Source organism: Silene latifolia, chromosome 10, assembly GCF_048544455.1.
Source record: "Silene latifolia isolate original U9 population chromosome 10, ASM4854445v1, whole genome shotgun sequence".
In the NCBI taxonomy this organism is placed as follows: Eukaryota; Viridiplantae; Streptophyta; class Magnoliopsida; order Caryophyllales; family Caryophyllaceae; genus Silene; species Silene latifolia.
The window spans coordinates 143,945,627-143,972,489 of record NC_133535.1 but is presented as its reverse complement, the minus strand read 5'-3'; the positions used below and the strand labels follow the sequence as shown (position 1 = coordinate 143,972,489).

The 26,863-nt window shown below is 36.5% G+C and overlaps 1 protein-coding gene across 1 annotated transcript; it reads right to left on the bottom strand.

Annotated features, from left to right (window-relative positions):
- Positions 1 to 6,779: 6,779 nt before the first annotated feature.
- LOC141606146 (formin-like protein 13) lies at positions 6,780 to 15,843 on the bottom strand. The gene is made up of 14 exons (XM_074425162.1): positions 15,561 to 15,843; positions 13,192 to 13,263; positions 12,833 to 12,931; positions 12,384 to 12,425; positions 11,793 to 11,873; positions 11,670 to 11,720; positions 11,428 to 11,509; positions 10,904 to 11,013; positions 9,464 to 9,520; positions 9,278 to 9,394; positions 8,928 to 8,996; positions 8,748 to 8,814; positions 7,073 to 7,223; positions 6,780 to 7,003 (listed from the first exon to the last, which is right to left on the bottom strand). The coding sequence occupies exons 1-13, from the start codon at positions 15,711 to 15,713 to the stop codon at positions 7,102 to 7,104; spliced, it is 1,122 nt and encodes a 373-aa protein (XP_074281263.1). The 5' UTR covers positions 15,714 to 15,843; the 3' UTR covers positions 6,780 to 7,003; positions 7,073 to 7,101.
- Positions 15,844 to 26,863: the final 11,020 nt, after the last annotated feature.

Here is a 26,863-nt window from a genome sequence, read left to right as displayed (position 1 = left end):
TGACAATACCACCACTCCACCACTGACACAAGAAAACCAACACCACAACACCGATCGCGACTAGAAACCACCTCTCTAATAATAGCGACCGACAACCACCATTAACGGCAGATTAATAAACTCATAATGTTAAAGTAGTATGAATTTTTTTTTTAATATTATAGACACCATAGCAGTTAATCTTGTTACTAAAGTGGCTGAAACTCGGACCCGCGGGTAGATCTAGACCCTACCCTTACCCATAGGGTCCGGGTATGGGTCCTCAAATTTTAGACCCTTGCGGGTCTGGGTCGGGTACGAGTCCAAATGGAAAATCTCGGGTCGGGTCCGGTTCTAGGCGGACCCTACCCAGACCCTACCCATTGCCATCCCTAGTTGTGGATTTGATAAATAATAAGTTAACAAAAGGGAAGATATTAGTGCATTGGAGGAGTACGAACAATTAGCTAAACAACTAATTTAAGTAAAATATTAATAGCGGGAATAGTGAATTTGTCTCATAATTTATTTCATCATAATTTTTAACTAAAATGATAAAAAAAAATTATTAATGATAACATTATGAGTTATGCAACTTTAAAGTACTTTTATTTAACTGAAAAATAAATTTTAATGCTAAAATAAAGATAGTCCAATTCGAGATACCAATACTAGTGCGTAGTATCTGAAAAATCTTGATAATATATAATGGGTAGTATTTTGTAATTGAGCCAACAATAAATGAGTAAGATTATAGAGGCATTATGCATTATTCTATGTCCCATCCTGTTTATGATCACAAATTTTCATTTGAAAGTATATTCGCCGCAAGTTTGCGACGGGTCAAATACTACTCACGTGGGTAGATAAGACAAAAGTAAAATAGCTAAGGAGTAACATTCAGTTTTGTCTTATCTACTCACATGAGGTTATTGACTTATCGCAAACTTGACAAATATGCCTTTTACAAGGAAGAGTTGCTAGGTTATAATATACTCCGTAAATAACACTTGGGATTCAATCAATCGAGCCAACAATAACCCGAAAAAGCAAAGTTAAAACACACCTTAATTAAAGGTAAGATTATTGGTGATCTTGAGACAAGACTTTGATAAGTCTTTAGACAAGACTCTCCCAATCTTACCAATAACCAACTTGAGTCTTGAGAAAGTCTTAAGTCGAGTCCAAGACTCACCTTAAGACTTTGGGCGAGCCTTGACCTCACATTGAAGGAAAATTACCGAATGAAAGAATCTCATGTGTCATTTCTTAAAATAAAGAAAAAAGTTAAAAAAAGTAAAGTTTGACTTAAGTATGACGGATAATGTATAGAATCTGATATAAGTCTAAGATTTAATTTAAACAATAAAGAAATAATAAAAATTAAGGAAAAATTGACGTAGTATAGTTTTTAGACTCAGGAAGAGTCTTACTAATCTCCCAAGCAAAGTCTCACTACTAAACCCAAGTAAAATAATCATTTCTAGCTATAAGTATAACATACCCTAGATATAAGTATAACATACCTTTCCAAACACGCAAAGAAAAGATGCTTGCAAAAACTTAAACTCCTTATTAGTCACAACACACAACACACAACACACAACACACAACAACACGCAAAGTTATAAGTACTAACTGTATTATATGATGTATGGACACATCACACATCAGTGACATGTAATCATATTAGTCACATCTACTTTTTACGGTTCTTGTATTCCCTCTCAAGAAAATTGAAGCACTAGAGGAAATGGAGCACTTGATTTCAACTACATACCCCCAAAAGGAAGAAGAGGAACTATTAGCATGCATTAGCAATACCATCGAAATTACAAAGAGTTCCTTCCACGATGATATAATATATATCACTGTCAGCTAAATCTACAAACACAATTATTGCAATAAATGTGCATAAAACTTGGGAATAATCTCTTCATCACCTCCTCTTTCCACCCTTCACAACCACCGCTAACCACCAATCTCCTCTCATTTCTTCCTTTTTTAGCCTTCATTACCCCAGTAATAACTACCCCATTCCAAACGAGCCCTAAGTGATGCAGTGATGATAAACAGAAAAAAGAAGAAAGCCATTGGTATACCAGGAAGATCTTAAATAAATTGGAACGAGGTTGAAGCTCAAAGGGGGAGTTTTGGGGGGTGAGGAGTTTATCGGTTGGGTGAATAGACAAAACATCAATTTGAATTGAATTGACGTCGACGTGACTAGGACGCTTAAATAGAGAAGTCGACCATGACCATGACGATCAGATGATGAAGCTTGACATTCTACTATCATTCCACATCCATAAAGGATCACTTCCTCTGGCACCATCAGCTTACAGTAACCTCGGAAATTTTCGCACATCTCCCATACATACATATATGTTGGAGTATAAAATCCACTTGTGAGTCCCACATCGGTGAAAAAGAGAGAGATTGTCTATCTTATAAGGCCTAGGGCTGTTTCTCCCATTGCCAATTGGTTTTGGGAGATAAGAGCATTCTTGGGCTTGTGAGTTAGACTTCTCTCCTCCACCGCGGATAAGGCCAGACCCATCTCGTGTTTATTATGGTATCAGAGCCCAAGGCAAAAAAAAAGACCTGGGTCTCGTGTTTAAAACTGAGTCTTTATGTGCCCCGACCCGCCGTGAGGATGTCCAGTCCCTCCGGTTTCAGCATGAGGAAGTCCAGTCCCTCGGGTCGAGTGAGCACTGTGACGCCTGTGAGGATGTCCAGTCCCTCCAGACCGATCTTTAAGTGGGCTCACAAGTGAGGGGGTGTGTTGGAGTATAAAATCCACTTGTGAGTCCCACATCGGTGAAAAAGAGAGAGATTGTCTATCTTATAAGGCCTAGGGGTGTTTCTCCAATTGCCAATTGGTTTTGGGAGATAAGAGCATTCTTGGGCTTGTGAGTTAGACTTCTCTCCTCCACCGCGGATAAGGGCAGACCCATCTCGTGTTTATTAATACATATGCATGCATGAGAAGAAATACAGGGAAGATGAGGATGGACTAGAACTAAAAGGAAGTAAGGGAAACAAACAACTAGTGAAGAGGTTTCGTTTAAGGTTAAAACGGGTCAAAGTCTTAAAGCTTAACACAGATACTTCCGTCTTAAACGAGAATTTGGGAAAAAAGAGGGACAAACTAGGAATATCATGAGTAATGATACTAACAACACCGGCTGAAGCTTTAACAGCAGCAACTTTAATAATATGTTTACTTAATTATGTTTGAAAGGGGATTAAATTGACGAGTAGCAATCACGGGTTTGAGTGTGATGGCTAACACTAGAATGGCCATCATAGTAACCATCTTCATATTCTTGTTCATCTCCATATCAATTACCAAACTTGGCTTAATTTTTAGGGTATTGCTTGCGTTAATTGGATCTGTTTTAATTTTGGTTGATGTTTGTTTGTGTGGTGTACATGGCACGTTTGATACTTCTTTTTTTATATAGCCATGGCTTAATAAAAAAAAAACATATTATATTATAGACTTATGCAAGTAGTCATCTATAAACAATATAAAAACAAATAAGAGCTGAATCGAGTTAAACTGAACTGAATCAAATTTAAGTAAGAGTTAACTTGTGAAGAGATGGGCGGAATTAAACTGGGTTGGATAGAACTGAGTTTAAACTAAGCTAGAAAGAATAAGGCTTAAGTCTCTCTTAAGACAGCTATATCCGTCTTATGATTAAACGGGTCAATTTACACCCACTTAAATATACACATTATTTTTTGTATCATTTATAATATTTGACCCTTTTAAACTTAAAATATATGTCGTCTTAAATAAGAATTTGTGAATAAAAAAAGCAACAAAAGGTGAGGGTTAGAGAGTAAATTACTAAAATATAGTAACCCGGTTTGTAAATATCGTCGACGTTTTCATTCCAAAAGACGATAATGCCCTTTGCACATTTACACTCATTTATCTCTTTAGACACTTTTCTCTCAAATTCTACTAAAAACCAACTACATTTCGATCTCCCATCTGCATTAAACAATTAAAAAATGTTAGAAATTAACGCACATCGACTAGAAAATTTAAATAATTTTAAATAATCGGCAAATAAACGTATTAAACACGGTTTTAAAAAAAATGAACTAGCGCATGAAATAAATGTTGAGATTCAACAATCGACCATGGACCAAACGTGAGAACCCAACGTTGGCCATGGTCCAAACATGGGAATCCAAGGTTTGGCCATGGTCCAAACGTGGGAATCCAACGTTTGGCCATGGTGAACATCTTTTTTTTTTTTTTCTTTAGTAAAAAAAAAATTTGTTCAACGTGGCCAAACGTGGAAATCCAACGTTTGCACCATGGTAAACGTTGGTTTCCAATGTTTGATCTATAGCTGAACGTTGGATCTCAACGTTTGGTCCATGGTATAATTTTCGGGGCACAAATCTCAGATTTACGCAGAAAAATCGCAATTTCGCTACTACTAAGTTAATACGTGACGTAAATCAACTATTGAATAGAATTAACGATGCGCAAAAAAATGAAAATTAAGCAAATAAGTTTTTTAAGTACCGGTGATTCGGGATACGTCATGTTAATTAATCTTGTTAATTGTTGTTGGTTGCTTTTTTTTTTTTAATTTAGTTGATTTTTAGTTGAATTTCAGAGAGAAATTTCCAGAGATAGAAAGTGTTGGATTAGTGGAAGGGCAGTTATCGTCTTTTTAAAAAAAAACGTCAATATTTACTAAAACGTCGTCGATATAAATCAGCCCCCTTGCTAATTTGGGTTTTACATCCATACAGCTGAAAAAATGAAGGTATTTAAGTGAATAAAGTTAGAACATGCCTTTAAAAAAGTGGATAAAATTAGACAAAACAGACAAATACCGAGTGGGAGTTAAGAGCACCCACAATAGAGAGGATGAGAGATCCTCTTAACACTCTCTTTTCTCTAAGAGGACATCCTCTCTATAGTGAGGCACATGTTACATTTCCTCTTAGCAAGACGAAGATGCTTACTTCCTCTAATTTTAGAGGAAAGCTTACATTGGCCTTAGTGCCCACAAACCAATCACTAGTTGTCTTTTGCATAATAATTCTTTTATTTTTATCTTTTATAAATTTTGAGATTATTTAAAGTAAAAGAGGTAATATGAGAGGATCATCTCTATTGTGGAAAAAAAATAATGAAAGAGAATGTTAATGGTGAGAAATGAGATTGATGAAAGAGAAAATGAGGTGTCGAAAAAAATAGAGGAAAAGTGGAAAAATAGGAGGAAGATAACATTCTCTCTATTGTGGATGCTCTAACACCCCGGGAAGAAAAATATAGCGAATTGAAGTTAGTTGAGAGAGTATTTTTCTCAAGTATCGCACCATAAGTGGGAGAAATGAAAGAAATGACTAGAATAGCATTGTGCCATCGAGGCACCGGTTAGAGATAAATGATTCACCAACTTATTAGGTAACAAATGAATACGACACCTTAAAATGGAATAGGTAAATAAATAATGTAGTTGCTCTTTCATGTACGCATTTTACTCAATCATGTACTTTTTACCATAATATTTCCATAATTTACCCTTCTTCTTCAAAACAAAAAATAAATAAACTCTCTTTCTCCTCTTCTCAAAAACTGATCAATTTTTTTACTAGATTATCAGTTACGCCCTTTCAAAAAAAAAAAAAAAAAAAAGATTATCAGTTACGCAGCTTAATTCTTATATTGAACAAGTAAATATTCTATTTTCATTAACTATACGTCTTAATCATAGGCATTTTTTTGTATCAAATTCATTATAATTTTATGCAATTAGATCTAATAAGGTTAATAAAATTAGGGTTAATTAAAATTAATCTTGATTAAGAATAGGGATTAGGAGGGTGCAAGTGGTTAGAGGATAACAAATACATGGGTGAACAAAGATGTTAAATATTGAGCTAGTGAAATCTTGAACGAAAAAATTCGTACTATGTTTCTTCCTAAAGAGCAGGAGACCAAAACAATTGAATACTCTTTTTTTTTTTAAAAGAAAAACGAATGAATATAATCCATACAAGTATCTCGTTGCAATAGTCGGTGGATGAGGCAGATAGCAAGCGGTGGTGGTGAGAGTGGCAGGCGGGGTGGTAGGATGGTGGACGAGGAGAGCTTGAAGAAAATAGGGGGAAATTGAAAGGGAAGGCAAGCACATGAATGAGTAAAATGGAAAGGGTAAAATCGGTAATGTTGTACATGATTGAGTAAATCATGTACATGAATGAGCATAACCCATAAATAATCGAGATGAAGAGAGCATTTGACTAACGGTTAGATGAGTTAAATAAAGTTCTATACCAAACCAATTGGCAATAAAGTCACTAAATTAGTTTCTCTAAATTGTTCAATACCATTGTCTCTCGTCAATATGGGAAACTGTAATCAATTAATTCATTCCTTCATTAAATTTGCCCGGTTGGGCAATTTTCAATTCATCAAACACCTACTCAGGTCACACAGCCAAGGCTTTAATGTCATGTAAAATGTACATGGAAATATAAGACAAGGTAAAGAACTGGACGGGTAGAGAAACCGAGTAAAGGCATGCATCACAAAAGAAAAAAACTGGATGCGTAATCCGAGAGCTTAACCGCCTACCCCTCAGTCCCTCACATAGTATAGTGCTACGATAAGCCGACTTATTTACAAAATTCCACAAGCTATTTTATTTTTTACTTCCGATTTGTTTTCTCTCGAGGCCCATTGACTTGTGCCTCGGTTCCGCAACCATTTGTATCCATTAAAGGTCGGTCGATCTTTGTTGCTATACTGAGTTGAAATTCACAATCACTTGTGCCCCCCGATATGGGGCCTTTACTATGTTGTACTGGCCACTAGTCGCCCTGTCCTTTGCTGTAGCAAAAAGTATCATAAAACTGCATATGAACTTGAAAGCGATTCTGAGGACATATGCAGTAGATCAACATACGTAGATAATAGCGTATCACTTCCACAGTTCCACCACAAAACATGTCCCAGCATCAAGGGCTCTTTGCAAGAATACTGCCAAAAGAAGCAGCAGTAAGACTCGACGCAAGAACAAATAATGGGATCATATAATACGTACCTTACCTAGCAGGGAATTGTTTGCACTCCAGTCTTTACGTTGCTAACCTCTGATTTTCTAAATACTTCTCTTTCTTCTTTTCAACCTCTAGTTGCTTAAGGTTCTCCTCATGAGCTCGACTGAACATCGTTGTGAAGTTGAGTAAAGTTGTCACAACTGCAACGGATAATGATACACGTAATTACAGAATCTCTTGCGACAAATTACGAATTTCTTCAAGTTTTCAGTGATTAAGCAAAACTGTTTTATATCTTCATAAGATATTGTACAGTACACCTTCTTTTAACTTGTCAAAGATAGGGTGGTGTTCCTGGCAAATTTTAAGCTTCGGAATCACTACTCGTGACAAACCGACCAAAGTATAAGATTAGTTAGAGGGGAAACACGAGGTTGGGAAACAACTTGCAAAACAGGGGCAATCGGAGATTACATGCCCTGTTTCCCTACACCATTGACACCGTCCTTTGAAGGGACGAGGGCCAGCGGTGTTGGAGTGATGGTGGTGCGGTTGTCTTGCTGGTTGTATACGGGAGGAGGGTTGTAGGGTCGGTTTTGACCACGGTTTCGCGATTGTGGCGATAAGCGGGTTAGCGAGATGGGGCGAATAGATTGGTGGTGTTGGTTTCATGTTGTATGAGTAATTCTTGTTGAAGCAACTTCTCATGAAGTGCTTCAAAGGTAATGGGGTTGTCGCGAGCTCTTACGGGGTTGATGACGGCTTTATAGGTTTAATAATCAAGGCCGCGAAGGACCTTGGCTATGACGTCTTCAGGATCTAGTATTTTGCCCATGAGGGCTAATTGATCCACACAAACTTGAATTGAGTTCATGTAGTCTGAAATAGATTGATCCGCTGATTTTTTAATCGAATCAAACTTTTCCTTAAGTTGCATGATATGGGCACGGGACGGGTTGGCATAGGTATGAGCGAGGATATCCCATGCTTCCTTAGAGGTTTTGGCCCGTACTATTAAGGGTTGTAAGGCCGCGGTAAGGGTGCCCATAAGGGCGCTTAATATGAGTTCGTCTTGCTTGAGCCATGTCAAGTAAGCCGGGTAGGTTTTGTCGGTTTTGGGGTCGGTTTTTGTCTCATCAGAGATGGTTACATCTGGTTGTGGTGTGGATCCATCGAGGAAACCAAGGAGACTAAGACCAAAGAAAATGTTCGTGAGTTGAAAACGCCATGCCGTGTAGTTCATGGTGTTCAATTTTACGCAGTGGTTAAGATTCAAAAATTGCAGCGGTTTCGAGTTATCATGTGGATTTGGGACAGAGATTTCGGAAATAATGGTGTTGTTGGTCATGGTGGCGTGGGAAGAGGCGGAGCGTTTGAAGGTTATGCGTTTGGGTTTGAGAAGGTTGGATCGAGGACCCTTTGATACCATATAAGATTAGTTAGAGAAAGGTGTTTACTGTAATTGTAAATTGTATTATGTTATGAGATGAATACATGTATTTATAGTAGAAAGGCTAAGCTAATTATGGTTAGAAAAGGGAGCCTATAGACAAGATCAAATCTATTCTATAATTACAATGTGAATGATATATAAGTAAATAGAGTAAACTATTATTTGGAGGATATTTGGTTAATACAAAGTACAAACTTAGTATTGTGAACCCTTTCAAAACAAGCTTCACATTTGTTTTTCCTAAATTTTTTGAAGATGATAAATAGAATACCTTGCTCAAATGGGCAACGAGATGGATCTTCTCCAAAGTAGATAATTAAAGCGTCAACATTTCTACCCTGCAAAACATTTTGTACAACTAGAGTTATTGAACTCAAAGAAGGGCAAATGACCCACCAGATAAATTTTTTCAGAATGTAATGAAGGAATGAAAAAAGAGGAATGGACATACAACAGTGGAATAAAGCAATGCCAACGAGCGCACTTCTAACTCAGCAAAACACAGGAACTCCTTCAATGTCTACACAAGGCGGAAATTCAACACAAGTAAACCTGAAGTGAAGAGATTGTACACTATATACAGTTGTTTTGGATCTTAATAATCACATTATGAAGCTTCTAGGTAAGCTGATAACAAACGGATTTCACTCTCTACTGCGGACAAAGTAGCTAAGTGGTTCACGAGTTCAATGAAAGGATAAAGCCAACTTGAGCTTGTCAAACTCATTGCTCAACAATTCTAGTACCATGAATACCCTCAATGGAGGATAACTCAATGAAAAGTTTTTAACGGGCAAGTACCTTATGAAATTCTTCTGAAATAGGCCCGTCATTCTCTGACATGGGCAATTCTTGCAAAATCTTTTCCAGCCCTTTGTTAACTGCTTGCATCTCCTCCGCCAAATATTTTAGTTGGATCTGAAAAATTGAAGGATCAGTAAGTAATATTGCTAATTCAGCAGCTTCTTCAAATTACATATAGCACACCTTTGTAGCAGGTTCCAGGCTAGTAAGATCCCTCGAGAAATCTAGAACCTCCGGTAACTTTTCAAAGCAATAATGTGAAACATGAACAAGAAGGACACATTTTTATCAAAGCAACATCAAGACCTACATTTATGTTCATAGGCAATTTATGAGCATTAAATAGCAATAATCTCCAACAGAAGTTCTATGATACTAAATTAAAACAGAAAAAAAAAAAAAATAGCAAGACTTTGCAAAGCAACATAAAATGTCATTGCCGCCCACGAGTGTCGCCCTAATTATTTAAAGAGGAGGCGAAATTCCCCTTAGCTTTAGACTCAAGACTTTAGTGGGAGCAATTACCCTTGTGATCTTGTGACATGAATCGTAGCCTATAACACTCATTCTTTGTTGAGTACAGGTTGTCACCTTATATTCACATAAGGTAGCATCCACAGTTTCTTCACATCTCAAAAAAAGTTACAGCTAGAGTTCAAGCAAAGCATGAAAAGCAAACACAAACGACTTAAGAATATGGTAAATACAAGCCCCTCTAAGTCAACACTCGGCAACTACCAATCACTCATCTAAGCTAATATAGTAAGCATGAACTTGCTGCCATGCGTTAAAGCGTGTGTTGATAGCCGGACTAGACTTGTGTCAGAACTCAGGATTGTATTGCACTATGAGGTCTATGACCCTTGGAATTGGGATAGTTCAAAATGTTAGAAACTGGAGTGAAATGATATTGGGAAAAGAATATATTTCCTGATTTTTTTTTTGTATATTTCTTGCCAAAGGCGGCCAGGTGGATAGCTCTAGAATTTGGGAACCAATGTCATGATTTACTCTTGTAGATGTCTTGCACATGAGCATGCCTTGATCCAAGGTTTCATGTACAAAACTATCTAACTACATAGCACATCCATATTATGTTTCGTACTTCTGTCTGAAAAAGTCAAGTGTGCCAAAATTTTCTTTCTTAGATATCTGAAATTGACTGCCTATTTTGTAAAGTCACATATTTCCCACTACACTCCTCGTATAGACTTTTGGCCATGACCTCAAATTTGAGTCTGAAAAACCCGAATCACATTCTCTGCAAGTTGATGCTCAATTAATCTCTTTATCTTGAAAACATCAAACTTGTTTTCATGCACCAATGTCTATACAAGTATTTTCTTTATCCACTACACTAACCAAGTGTCTGAAGGCTTCTGTTAATGGCTGGATATGAGGTCGGTGTACGCAAAAAGGCGTGTTTTAAATCAATGCCAAGACAACAAAACACAACCATTAAAGGTTTCTAAGATGTGATCGCATTTGATCACATTTTACAGGATACTGGCCACATTCAGCGAGGTAAGGCCGTGACAGCCAATATCATGACCATGGCCGAAACCGAGATTTAATGCTATGACAAAAAGCACATATAACAATCATCTGCTCGTCCTACAAAACCAAACACAGATGTACCTTGCAAAGATAATGCATCAAAGTCATCTTGTTATTCCGAGCACGAGTTTCAGTGAGTTTCAATAGGCTATCCAGTCGAAAACCAACAGCTGAACCTAAAAACAACAGAATACAAAACTATCACCAAATGGTTTAAGAAACGAGAGTACGGGCTGGTAAACACTGACGAGCCTCTGAAAAGGTTTAAAATCCCAGTTCCAACAAGAAGAAAATTCACTTGGCAAAAAAAAAACAAGAAAATTTGAATGATGCAGAATCAAGACATGACTGCAGGTCTGCAGTACTAACACAAATGCACAACTATAAACATGGCGAAGGAACCAAAAATAATATAATCCATCTTTGTCAAACAAAAAAACAAAATGCTTGATCTTAAATTGGTCTGTTTTTCAGTTAAAGAAAACATAAAGGGAACTAAAATGACTTTAAAAGACACACTAAGAGACTGCACTTAGCTAGAGACAGGTGATGATTATCCATACTGAACCATGCAAATCAATTTAACTAACCTCTAGCTGTGCCTTGATTCAAAGCGTTACCCAATGAAAGAACTGTCTGCATTACTCGTTTAAGTTTTACTGAATTTCGGATCTGAAGAAAGCAAAATATCATGTCAAAATACAGAAAAGGACATTTATGATTACAAAAATAGAAATTAGAAGTCCTTGAGAGAAAAAAATCAAATGGTAGCATAATAATACAGAGGAAAGATACCACCGCACAAAAAGGCCAACACACTCGGATCACTTGCCTGATCAGAAGCAGAACCTACAGTATTGAGGCTTTTTCTGAGATCCGAAACCTACACCACAAGCATACATCAGATATTGGCAGAGCAGCTAGAGAAGTAACGTAATGAACACCTTTAACTCACCTGAGTTTCAAACTGCATCTTGAATGAAAAAACTCTCAGCTTGGCCTCAACTCTTGGCACTCGCATGAATTCTAAGAAAAACTGTTACAAAAATGAAAAGCTAATAATCAGATACTACGTATCACTATCTTAGAAGATAAGGCAAGAGACATCAATGTTCTCATATCATTATTTGTGTTACCTAATCCCTATACCTCAAGGAGAACCATTTTTTAAGGTGTAAATGTGCGCCTGCTAAACTGGGTGCCTACTGCCAGGCCCAGGCTCTAGGGATAGGCCTTTGCAAGACGGGTGTAGGATAACATGGATCCCCCACTTGAAGTCTGCTAGTGGTAAGGTTCGTGAACCATTTCAGTGGCCACTAGACTAATCTTAGCTTGGTGCCTCCAACAGAACTTCATATTATCATTAGAAGTAGAAAAGACAGACAAGCTGAGAAGTCCTTAATGATAACATCTGCGTTTCAGTTGATCAAGGAAATTTTGCTACTATAATTGATAAATCAAACCAGAAAAAAAAAATCAGAAAATGTTCATACTCAAACATGCCTCTTACTTAAAGAAAAGGGAGATAGTAAAAAGCACTGCTTACCTGTTCACACTTCCCTAGTTTATCAACCTCTCCTCTATAACCCTGCATGAGAAACACATTTGATGTATTGACATAGACATTAGTTTCTTTCTCCAGAACTCATAGTACATCTCTATTTATTACTTTATTATCCATCCTATTATATCGTCCCAATTACCTTTTGGTCCACTCCAAAATAATTGACTCATTTCTGAATTTAGTAAAACAAAAGATGCTCTCTCCATACTATGGTAGTATCTCTAGTTAAGTACCACTTTTCTCTAAATGGTGACAAAATAGTAGCCATAACTTTACAAGTCCAGGGGTAATAATAATATTTCACATCATTAAATCTTAAAAATAACCTCTAGTCGGATAGGGACAATATAAATGGATGGAGGGAGACGGAGAGTAGAAGTTAAAGACTATTTTAGTACTCTATATGCTCAACTTCAGAGCACCATACTTACCTTAAGTAACTCCATCTCCTCCTTGGTCGGACAAAATTTTATAAGGTTGTCAACTTGATCTGCATCCAAAGCAGAATTTTCCAAAGAAAGCACTGAAACCTGAGACAAGGCAATTAAAAAGAGAAGCAACATTTAATCGGATAAGTAGGTATAAAAACTTATGCTGCATCTGTTCTAATAGGTTGTTTCCATTTCAACAATTGTGTAGTACAATAGCTATAGCATACCTCACAATGTTAGTATATGTAGAATAAACGGACTTAACTAGGTTGGTTAGGGATATTTGCCAACAAGGTCAAACCAAAATATTGGACCAGACGGGTGCGCAAAAAGAGAGATTCAAATCAGGATTGGCATACCATTAATTCATGCAATGGAACTTTAACCTTCGAAAGCATGATCTCGCAATTACATGCTCTTCTATGATCAACCTATATCAAACAAAATCATGATAAATACAAGGTGTTGCATTAATTGACCTAAAGCCCACAGACATAATTGATTAGTTTACCAGAGGCTGCTTATTTCAAACATGTATATCTGCAGAATTAATTTCAAAATGTATGAAGCAAAATGGATTTTCTGCTATGAATAAAACCGTGCACTTTAATCACGCCTGCTACCACACAGTCCTTCCGCTACTTGACCTAATAATTGACTACTACTCAGTAGCCCTTTAAAGCTCTACAAGGCAAATTATAAAGTAGAAGGATTAACTATCAACACCCTCTGAGATCTGGATTCTATGTTTCTGCCAGAAATAACGAGACGGATGAAGCAAAGATACTTATACTGAGGCCAGCTCAGCAGCTCCTAACATAGGCAAAGTTTAGAGTGCAACACGATCAAATATAAGCTTTCCCCTGCAGAAGAGATCAAACCAAAGATGGAAATTTTTGGCAACAGGTGATCGTCACAAGACTCACAACAGCAATAAGGACTCAAGTCCCAGGAGAATGTTGGATAAAAATGAGCCATCATAAAGCATCATAAGAATAAGAATAAAAGTAGATCACATGATCAAATGAAAAGAAGAAGGTATACAAATAATACATTAGGTGAATCTACCATCCTCACAACATAGCCCAATAAAATGGGAAATCTTCAAATGATGAAAAAAAAAATAATCCACTTATGGCTAAAAAGGAAGAACCTTATCAAGTTGTTGCTAATGAGACAATATCAGGCGTAATGTTTTATAAGGTATCACATTTATCATAACGCATCTGTGTTAGACACCAAGCAATCGAAGTATTGCAAACTCCCCCGCTTAAAGAAATGTAACACCTTCGTTTGAGCCTACGAATCTGAATCATCCCCCATTGAATCAACGCATCTATTAATACCAGATCAAACCATAGATGTGTTGCCATTGGGTAGTCTACGGATATGTATCGTCTTCATAAGTGGTCAAGGGCTTTAAAAGACAGCTGAAATGCACAGCCGAAGGTACATCTGAAGCAACAAGGGAAATGGGAAAAGGATCTATTTCCAGCTCTGTTACTCTATGGATTATCATTGATGTTTGAACCTCAAAAATTGGTTATTACACCTTAATACACCCCCACAAGGAAAAGCTCGTAGGCTACGCAAAGCCCCTGGGCTTGAAGCGTGTATAATGCACCTTGTGCTGAAATTCCACATGTCGGATCATGAGTCTACCAAAACATGCACGTATCAATTCTTACCTTCTACCAAAAAAAAAATGCTAAAATTAGTTAGACTATGATTCTGACGTTGAAATTTTTACACGACCTCACATGCATATTTTACACATTGTATGTAAAATTTCTTATAAAATGGTTTATATTACATGTTTTATGATTTTTACATGATAAAAATGGATTAATTAGAGGTATTTTGGTTAAAAATGGTTAGACTTCAATTCTGTTCATGAAATTTTAGTATGTTGTCAAATACAATATTTACACACTGTATGTAAATTTTGAGATAAAATGGTTTTAATAGTGCCCTTAAAATGTTTCCATTTCTTCTAGTTTTCAACATGAAAAAATGGGGTATTTTAATAGTGCCCTTAAAATACTTTATATTTCTTGGAATACTTGTATGATAATTCGTGTTTCTTACGATAACCCTGGGTCAAATTTCCAAGTTTTCTAATGATTGGTAATGTAGTTGGCCCATTAGACTTAAAATGATTTTTATTTATTTTATTTATTAATATTCCATTTAACTCCAGCTTAAACTAAACCTCAAGATTAAGGACGAAGATAGTTGACATTGAGATACCTTTTGGAACTATATGAAGTTGTGACATACAACACCAAAATAGCCTCAAAATGTGTGAAGAGATAAAAGAGATCAAGCCAAAGTATCCCATGGTTCCACAATCCATGTGATCTCGATTATAATTTTATGCTCACCCAATGAGCATAAATTTGTAGCAAATGAACAGATAAAGGGCAGGGACTAGTCCCACGACCCTCCTGCACCAACTCATTATGACAAGAGGTAATATAGATTAATTTGTTAGGAATAACCCCTGAATAAGGTTTACAAACCAGCAAAAGAATAGCGGAGAAAATGAAGGTATTAGGCAACATACGACATAAAATCGAAGGCAATCGCGTGAAGAACTTGCAATTTACCGGTAGTAACTCCACAAAAAGTTCATAAAAGGTAGTTTTCGTACGAATTGATGAATTCTATTAAAGGTAATTTTTGGCAGAGTAATAACCCAAGGGGTTCTGTTGAGACACAAGATTACCTGTAAAGACGATGAAGCAATCTTAACCTGGTAGACTACGCAGAATTGCAGATATACAAATGGCAGAGACCAAAGCTTGTACTGCCAGTAGAGGATCCATTGAACACTAAATGTGTACACAGGCTCATCAAATTTTATGAGCCGCACATCCATATCTATTTTGGCTATCGATTTTAAGACCAGTTAAGCACTCATCTATGAAAGTCAGCCAGTTTTAGCGTCACTAGAGGTCTCAGGATCAACTCGGACTTTACTCCTCTCTTGGACTTGCAAACCAAGTTGTTGACATCAAAGGACAAATTATTGAGAGAGGAACTTGAAGCAGCTCAATCAGCAGAAAGAGAACTACTGGCACTAGTAGCAAAGGACAAGGCTTTGGAAGCTAAGACCGCCTTAGCCGAGAAAGTGGGAGCTTATAAGAAAGAGGCCCAGAGAAAAGCAGCCAATATAAAGGAAATGGCCGATAGAAAGGCGTTGGCTTCTGCAAGAGAAGCGGCTGTGAAAGCCTCTAGAGAGGGGAAGAGGAAGGTTGATGAAGTTAGGGAGCATAAGGTATTTGTTCGTTTTTTTTTTCCCTAATTTGATAGATAGACGAGGTGAAATGAAAAACATTAGCTAAACTTTATTCTGTTGGTTGTGTAGCTCTCCGACGAATACCGAATTGAAATGTCTCTCGATAGAACAACATGGAAAGGCTTAATGATTAATAAATTCGGACGCTTTCCGAAAACGTTTATCGACTATACCCTAGATGAGGAAAAAGATTTTGATGCTTTCATGGCCCTATCTGGATCTTATGATGGGTTATTATCCATAACCGCCTTCTCCAATCATATCCTCACTTTGGCGGCTGCCCTATGCTTATCACTGAGCAAGTATCGTCGTTTGCGGATTTCTGTGACCAGCTTGTTGAAGATTTCCAGAATGTAAGGAAGAAGAAGAGCGATATCAAATGGTGGAATTTCATAGAGAACAAGGTTTATACCATTTTTCGGTAAGTTACAAATTACCACTAAACCAGATTCCATGTCATATCTGATCTGAAAATTTCTCTTTTTAGAACACAAATTCCATTAGATGGAATATACAAAGTTTTCGTTAGTTTTTATTTGTAATGTCTTCCCACTTTGGGTTCGAAAGGATGATTAATGTCAGCCGACCCCAAATAATTTTGGGATTAAGGCTCTGATGTTGTTGTTGTCTTCCCACTTTGAAGGGTTACTTTTTCAGATATTGACATACTCTCAATATCAACTTTTATGATAGGGGGTGATCTTAACTCTGACGTTTCTTTATACAATAAAGAAACGTACCTGTGGAAATCTAAGGAATGGCCTGTATGTGACAAATGAGGGAGCACCTCGTATCCTACCAAGCGTAAGTGGAGGTAGAAAGGAGGCTAACTTGACGGGTTTTATATCCCTTTTGAATCAACTTATTTATCATCCTTCTATCGTATCCTCTGTTGATATCGTTCTTCCACCTGATATGGAACATTGTTTGACTTTTATCCCTCTTCATAAGAAGTAAGTTCTAATTTAATTTAATTTTATCTATGTCTATATTACATATTTCAAAGTACCAAGAACTGAACAAGTACTAAACAGGTTACCCTTGGAGTATGTGCTCAATCATCCGTTCTGGTGGACACAAGGTGAAATGATTGACTATACAACTGACCTTAAAAATATGCTTTACTCACGTGCAATATCTGCTAAGAACAAGTTTTGTTTTGAGGTATTAAATGGGTATTTCACATGCAAACCTCTTCCAAAACCCGCTCTTTGTTTTATGGAGTGGCATACAAAACTTGAAGGGATATATCGTGAGATTTGGAGGAAGGGGGACCCGATAAAAAGAGTAACTATAGCTCAACGAAAAATGCTGCGAGAATTTGGGGCTGTGAAAGTCGCTATAGTTACTCTTTGAGCTATAGTTACTCTTTGAGCTCAACGAAAAGAGTAACTAAAGCATTTTTCGTTGAGCTATAGTTACTCTTTGAGCTCAACGAAAAGAGTAACTAAAGCATTTTTCGTTGAGCTATAGTTACTCTTTTTATCGGGTCCCCCTTCCTCCAAATCTCACGATATATCCCTTCAAGTTTTGTATGCCACTCCATAAAACAAAGAACGGGTTTTGGAAGAGGTTTGCATGTGAAATACCCATTTAATACCTCAAAACAAAACTTGTTCTTAGCAGATATTGCACTTGTGTCCACCAGAACGGATGATTGAGCACATACTCCAAGGGTAACCTGTTTAGTACTTGTTCAGTTCTTGCTACTTTGAAATATGTAATATAGACATAGATAAAATTAAATTAAATTAGAACTTACTTCTTATGAAGAGGGATAAAAGTCAAACAATGTTCCATATCAGGTGGAAGAACGATATCAACAGAGGATACGATAGAAGGATGATAAATAAGTTGATTCAAAAGGGATATAAAACCCGTCAAGTCAGCCTCCTTTCTACCTCCACTCACGCTTGGTAGGATACGAGGTGCTCCCTCATTTGTCACATACAGGCCATTCCTTAGATTTCCACAGGTACGTTTCTTTATTGTATAAAGAAACGTCAGAGTTAAGATCACCCCTCTATCATAAAAGTTGATATTGAGAGTATGTCAATATCTGAAAAAGTAACCCTTCAAAGTGGGAAGACATTACAAATAAAAACTAACGAAAACTTTGTATATTCCATCTAATGGAATTTGTGTTCTAAAAAGAGAAATTTCCAGATCAGATATGACATGGAATCAGGTTTAGTGATAATTTGTAACTTACCGAAAAATGGTATAAACCTTGCTCTCTATGAAATTCCACCATTTGATATCGCTCTTCTTCTTCCTTACATTCTGGAAATCTTCAACAAGCTGGTCACAGAAATACGCAAACGACGATACTTGCTCAGTGATAAGCATAGGGCAGCCGCCAAAGTGAGGATGATTGGAGAAGGCGGTTATGGATAATAACCCATCATAAGATCCAGATAGGGCCATGAAAGCATCAAAATCTTTTTCCTCATCTAGGGTATAGTCGATAAACGTTTTCGGAAAGCGTCCGAATTTATTAATCAGTAAGCCTTTCCATGTTGTTCTATCGAGAGACATTTCAATTCGGTATTCGTCGGAGAGCTACACAACCAACAGAATAAAGTTTAGCTAATGTTTTTCATTTCACCTCGTCTATCTATCAGATTAGGGAAAAAAACGAACAAATACCTTATGCTCCCTAACTTCATCAACCTTCCTCTTCCCCTCTCTAGAGGCTTTCACAGCCGCTTCTCTTGCAGAAGCCAACGCCTTTCTATCGGCCATTTCCTTTATATTGGTTGCTTTTCTCTGGGCCTCTTATTTATCAGCTCCCACTTTCTCGGCTAAGGCGGTCTTAGCTTCCAAAGCCTTGTCCTTTGCTACTAGTGCCAGTAGTTCTCTTTCTGCTGATTGAGCTGCTTCAAGTTCCTCTCTCAATAGTTTGTCCTTTGATGTCAACAACTTGGTTTGCAAGTCCAAGAGAGGAGTAAAGTCCGAGTTGATCCTGAGACCTCTAGTGACAAAAGTGTAACCCAAGTCCAGGTGTGTTGAATCCAAATGGTTTGAATCCAAATGTGCAGAGTCCATAAAATACTCCCCGAGGACCAGGTAAGTTTCCTCTACACTGAATAGCTCTAAAGCATGATCTGGTGCCTGTTCCCCATGTAATCTCCACGCCTCTAAAGCATGGTGTCGTGCTCCTGACATGTACGATTATGAGGATTATCCTAATATATTCTAATACATACATGAATAATACATACATGAATGAATTATATTTTCCCGCCTAAGTATAAGACGGCCCAAAAATTGACGCCTTTGAAAAGCGTCGAAAATCGCCCCAAAAAGCGTCATAAAAGTCAGGGGTGTGTTGTAGTGAGACAAAAAAAGAAATAAAAAATCAGAATAATTTCAACAAAAGGAATAATAGCAAACAAATGAGAAATACTAACTTTCTTTCTTCATCTTTAAATGATAGACGAGACAAAGCAACTCCTCGATTAATGCCTGAGATTTGAGTGAATTCACAGCCACTGTCGACGCTGCCTCCTTCAAGATACTAATGGCCTCGTCAAACTCATAAGATGCAAGCTTTTCATCTACCCAATTTATCATAATAATTTCATCAGGGCGGTTCGGTGTATTTGATGTAGAGGCTTCTCGACTAAGGCTAGGGTTTTGGGTATTTGAGGAAAGGTTGGAGTTTTGTGTACTTGATGAAGAGGCTTCCCAAGTAATGCTATGGCTTTGGGCAATTGATGAAAAGTTGGAGTTTGGGGCATTTGATGAAGCTTTATTCTTTTTCAACTTCTTTTTATCTTTCTTTTTCTGTTCAAGCTTTGTACTTTTTTGTCTTCCCATTGGATTTAAAGAAGCAAAACGAAAATGGCGAGAAATTCTCTAGGGTTTAGAGAAGAAGAAGGCGAGAGATTGATGGAGATGGAGAGGTGATGAAACTAGTTTAGGGTTTCAAGGGAAGGGATCGGGCCCCTAAATCGACGGACCGTAACTATGGGTATTCTTGGGTCAAACTATTAATTTGATACTTCCTCCATTCAACTCCACTCTACCTATTTGTATTTTGCACAAATATTAAGAAGGGTGGGGTTGGGTGGAAAATATTGTAAATAAATAATGAGGTATAATATAATTAAGTGGGGTATGGGTGGAAAAGGGTGGAATTTGATGTAGAAGTAGTGGGGTATGAGTGACAAATATTGTAAATAAGTAATGGGTATGAGGACAAAATGGTCATTTGACATTCTTTTTTAGGAAATAGGTAGAGTGGAGTTGAATGGATGGAAAAGGAAAGATGGTAGAGTGGAGTTGAATGGAGGAAGTATAAAATAAAGTGGAGATAGTTTGCAAATTGGTAAAAAAAGTGTCATCGGAGACAAAGTAGTAAAAAAAATGAAAGATTATGACAAATTGGTGTATGCCTAGGTCCGACCTACCCCTGACCCGAATTAGTTCCGGGTCTAAGTTATGGGACCCATTTCCGACCCTTAGACCCTTTATTAAAGAAAAAAAATCAAAATTACAACTTTTCTGAATTCATACTGGCAGACTGTAGAAACTCAACTAAAGTATCTTTCTCTTCCCTCATCTCGTAAAGTGATAAAACCCAACCACTGACAATACCACCACTCCACCACTGACACAAGAAAACCAACACCACAACACTGATACGCGACTAGCAACCACCTCTCTAATAGCCGGCGACCGACAACCACCATTAACGGCAGATTAATAAACTCATAATGTTAAAGTAGTATGAATTTTTTTTTTAATATTATAGACACCATAGCTGTTAATCTTGTTACTAAAGTGGCAGAAACTCGGACCCGCGGGTAGATCTAAACCATACCCTTACCCATAGGGTCCGGGTATGGGTCCTCAAATTTTAGACCCTTGCGGGTCTGGGTCGGGTACGGGTCCAAATGGAAAATCTCGGGTCGGGTCCGGGTCTAGGCGGACCCTACTCAGACCCTACCCATTGCCATCCCTAGTTGTGGATTTGATAAATAATAAGTTAACAAAAGGGAAGATATTAGTGCATTGGAGGAGTACGAACAATTAGCTAAACAACTAATTTAAGTAAAATATTAATAGCGGGAATAGTGAATTTGTCTCATAATTTATTTCATCATAATTTTTAACTAAAATGATAAAAAAAAATTATTAATGATAACATTATGAGTTATGCAACTTTAAAGTACTTTTATTTAACTGAAAAATAAATTTTAATGCTAAAATAAAGATAGTCCGGTCGAGATACCAATACTAGTGCGTAGTATTTGAAAAATCTTGATAATATATAATGGGTAGTATTTTGTAATTGAGCCAACAATAAATGAGTAAGATTATAGAGGCATTATGCATTATTCTATGTCCCATCCTGTTTATGATCACAAATTTTCATTTGAAAGTATATTCGCCGCAAGTTTGCGACGGGTCAAATACTACTCACGTGGGTAGATAAGACAAAAGTAAAATAGCTAAGGAGTAACATTCAGTTTTGTCTTATCTACTCACATAAGTAGTTATTGACTTATCGCAAACTTGACAAATATGCCTTTTACAAGGAAGAGTTGCTAGGTTATAATATACTCCGTAAATAACACTTGGGATTCAATCAACTGAGCCAACAATAACCCGAAAAAGCCAAGTTAAAACACACCTTAATTAAAGGTAAGATTATTGGTGGTCTTGAGACAAGACTTTGATAAGTATTCAGACAAGACTCTCCCAATCTTACCAATAACCAACTTGAGTCTTGAGAAAGTCTTAAGTCGAGTCCAAGACTCACCTTAAGACTTTGGGCGAGCCTTGACCTCACATTGAAGGAAAATTACCGAATGAAAGAATCTCATGTGTCATTTCTTAAAATAAAGAAAAAAGTTAAAAAAAGTAAAGTTTGACTTAAGTATGACGGATAATGTATAGAATCTGAGATAAGTCTAAGACGAATTTAAACAATAAAGAAATAATAAAAACTAGTTTAGATCCCGCGCAATAAATGCACGGTATTTATAGAATTTTTATTTTTATATTACTTAATTAGGTTAGACCCCGTGCATTAAATGCACAGCTTATAATTTATTTATTTTTACTAAATTAGATACAGTATATGATAGTGGTATCTCATTAGTTGTTCATTTTTCTCATCATTACATTTTGCTTTGAGAAATAAAAAATTGAAACTGAAAATTAATTAAAAGAATTGTACAGCATGTTGAAATGTATTTTTGTAAATAATATTTTTTTTATAACGCAAAGTTAATGATTCCAATTTATAAATTTTCTCATTTTTTTGACTCGAAAGTAATTAAAACGGTTTAATTTTGTTTCATACATAGTATATAAGTCAAATCATTTTCAAAAAATAGAATCAGTAAAATATTTAATAAGTCATAGTTTGATACAATTTTTTTATTAAAATATTATAGATTAGAGTTTAGTCAAAAAAATATAATTTGATGAAAAGGTTAATTTTAATGAAAAGATAATATGTTAATGAAATAAATTATTATGATTATTAGTTACCTTACTTAGTTAATGTATACATAAGTGTTATTAGTTACTTTATTTAAAAAGATGCTTTTTGGAGGGAAAATTTTTGAGGTAGCCTATTCATTTAGTAAATAGGGGATTAGGGAAAAATTGACGTAGTATAATTTTTAGACTCAGGAAGAGTCTTACTAATCTCCCAAGCAAAGTCTCACTACTAAACCCAAGTCAAATAATCATTTCTAGCTATAAGTATAACATACCCTAGCTATAAGTATAACATACCTTTCCAAACACGCAAAGAAAAGATGCTTGCAAAAACTTAAACTCCTTATTAGTCACATCACACAACACACAACAAGACGCAAAGTTATAAGTACTAACTGTATTATATGATGTATGGACACATCACACATCAGTGACATGTAATCATATTAGTCACACTTTTTACGGTTCTTGTATTCCCTCTCAAGAAAATTGAAGCACTAGAGGAAATGGAGCACTTGATTTCAACTACATACCCCCAAAAGGCAGAAGAGGAACTATTAGCATGCATTAGCAATACCATCGAAATTACAGTAGTTCCTTCCACGATGATATAATATATATCACTGTCAGCTAAATCTACAAACACAATTATTGCAATAAATGTGCATAAAACTTGGGAATAATCTCTTCATCACCTCCTCTTTCCACCCTCCACAACCACCGCTAACCACCAATCTCCTCTCATTTCTTCCTATTTTAGCCTCCATTACCCCAGTAATAACTACCCCATTCCAAACGAGCCCTAAGTGATGCAGTGATGATAAACAAAAAAAAGAAGAAAGCCATTGGTATACCTGAAAAAACCAGAACCAGGTTCAAGACTGTATGGAGGGAAGAAATCACGCAAAAGAGAGATCATCCGAGTACCAGGAAGATCTTAAATAAATTGGAACGAGATCGAAGCTCAAAAGGGGAGTTTTGGGGGGTGAGGAGTTTATCGGTTGGGTGAATAGACAAAACATCAATTTGAATTGAATTGACGTCGACGTGACTAGGACGCTTAAATAGAGAAGCCGACCATGACCATGACCATGACGATCAGATGATGAAGCTTGACATTCCACATCCATAAAGGATCACTTCCTCTGGCACCATCAGCTTACAGTAACCTCGGAAATTTTCGCACATCTCCCATACATACATACATATGCATGCATGAGAAGAAATACAGGGAAGATGAGGATGGACTAGAACTAAAAGGAAGTAAGGGAAACAACTAGTGAAGAGGTTTCGTTTAAGGTTAAAACGGGTCAAAGTCTTAAAGCTTAACACAGATACTTCCGTCTTAAACGAGAATTTGGGAAAAAAGAGGGACAAACTAGGAACATCATGAGTAACGATACTAACAACACCGGCTGAAGCTTTAACAGCAGCAACTTTAATAATATGTTTACTTAATTATGTTTGAAAGGGGATTAAATTGACGAGTAGCAATCACGGGTTTGAGTGTGATGGCTAACACTAGAATGGCCATCATAGTAACCATCTTCATATTCTTGTTCATCTCCATATCAATTACCAAACTTGGCTTAATTTTTAGGGTATTGCTTGCAGAATTGGATCTGTTTTAATTTTGGTTGATGTTTGTTTGTGTGGTGTACATGGCACGTTTGATACTTTTTTTTTTATATAGCCATGGCTTAATAAAAAAATAACATATTATATTATGGATAGTGATAGGGCGCCACCGGGTGATGCCCAAATTGAGTGTCACCCTCTCACAACCCTTTTTAGTTGAAGGGTTCCCCACTCACCCCATGTGAGAGGGTGGCGCCTAAATTGGGTGTCACCGGGTGGCGCCCTTTCATTTTCCTTATATTATAGACTTATGCAAGTAGTCATCTAAACAATATAAAAATAAATAAGAGCTGAATCGAGTTAAACTGAATAAAGTTAAACCGAACTGAATCAAATTAAAGTAAGAGTTAACTTGTGAAGAGATGGGCTGAATTAAACTGGGCTGGATAGAACTGATAAAGTGTTTGGTTGAGGGGTTTGGAATGGATAGGAATGGATTTGGGCAAATCTAGTGTTTGGTTGGCTTGTTTTGGAATGGAGTTAGATACCGGATGAATTCTAACTCCATTCCATCCCCCTAGAATCTCATACCTAAGTCTTCACTCAAGTTTCCAACTCCATTCCCTCATAGTGTAAAAAATAAACATACCAAACAAGTTTAGAGTGGTATGGGGATCTCAATCCATACCTCTATGGTATGAGATTCTAATTCATTCCATTCCACCGTCTTGAACCAAACGGCCAGTGAGTTTAAACTAAGCTAGAAAGAATAAGGCTTAAGTCTCTCTTAAGACAGCTATATCCGTCTTATGATTAAACGGGTCAATTTACACCCACTTAAATATACACATTATTTTTTGTATCATTTATAATATTTGACCCTTTTAAACTTAAAATATATGTCGTCTTAAATAAGAATTTGTGAATAAAAAAAGCAACAAAAGGTGAGGGTTAGAGAGTAAATTACTAAAATATAGTAACCCGGTTTGTAAATATCGTCGACGTTTTCATTCCAAAAGACGATAATGTCCTTTGCACATTTACACTCATTTATCTCTTTAGACACTTTTCTCTCAAATTCTACTAAAAACCAACTACATTTCGATCTCCCATCTGCATTAAACAATTAAAAAATGTTAGAAATTAACGCACATCGACTAGAAAATTTAAATAATTTTAAATAATCGGCAAATAAACGTATTAAACACGGTTTAAAAAAAAATGAACTAGCGCATGAAATAAATGTTGAGATTCAACAATCGACCATGGACCAAACGTGAGAACCCAACGTTGGCCATGGTCCAAACATGGGAATCCAAGGTTTGGCCATGGTCCAAACGTGGGAATCCAACGTTTGGCCATGGTGAACGTCTTTTTTTTTTTTTTTTTTTTTAGTAGAAAAAAAAATTTGTTCAACGTGGCCAAACGTGGAAATCCAACGTTTGCACCATGTAAACGTTGGTTTCCAATGTTTGATCTATGGCTGAACGTTGGATCTCAACGTTTGGTCCATGGTATAATTTTCGGGGCACAAATCTCAGATTTACGCAGAAAAATCGCAATTTCGCTACTACTAAGTTAATACGTGACGTAAATCAACTATCGAATAGAATTAACGATGCGCGAAAAAATGAAAATTAAGCAAATAAGTTTTTTAAGTACCGGTGATTCGGGATACGTCATGTTAATTAATCTTGTTAATTGTTGTTGGTTGCTTTTTTTTTTTTTTTTTTTTTAATTTAGTTGATTTTTAGTTGAATTTCAGAGAGAAATTTTCAGAGATAGAAAGTGTTGGATGAGTGGAAGGGCAGTTATCGTCTTTTTTTAAAAAAAAAAAAAAAACGTCGTCAATATTTACTAAAACGTCGTCGATATAAATCAGCCCCCTTGCTAATTTGGGTTTTACATCCATACAGCTGAAAAAATGAAGGTATTTAAGTGAATAAAGTTAGAACATGCCTTTAAAAAAGTGGATAAAATTAGACAAAACAGACAAATACCGAGTGGGAGTTAAGAGCATCCACAATAGAGAGGATGAGAGATCCTCTTAACACTCTCTTTTCTCTAAGAGGACATCCTCTCTATTGTGAGGCACATGTTACATTTCCTTTTAGCAAGACGAAGATGTTTACTTCCTCTAATTTTAGAGGAAAGCTTACATTGGCCCTAGTGCCTACAAACCAATCACTAGTTGTCTTTTGCATAATAATTCTTTTATTTTTATCTTTTATAAATTTTGAGATTATTTAAAGTAAGAGAGGTAATATGAGAGGATCATCTCTATTGTGGAAAAAAAATAATGAAAGAGAATGTTAATGGTGAGAAATGAGATTGATGAAAGAGAAAATGAGGTGTCGAAAAAATAGAGGAAGAGTGGAAAAATAGGAGGAAGATAACATTCTCTCTATTGTGGATGCTCTAACACCCCGGGAAGAAAAATATAGCGAATTGAAGTTAGTTGAGAGAGTATTTTTCTCAAGTATCGCACCATAAGTGGGAGAAATGAAAGAAATGACTAGAATAGCATTGTGCCATCGAGGCACCGGTTAGAGATAAATGATTCACCAACTTATTAGGTAACAAATGAATACGACACCTTAAAATGGAATAGGTAAATAAATAATGTAGTTGCTCTTTCATGTACGCATTTTACTCAATCATGTACTTTTTACCATAATATTTCCATAATTTAC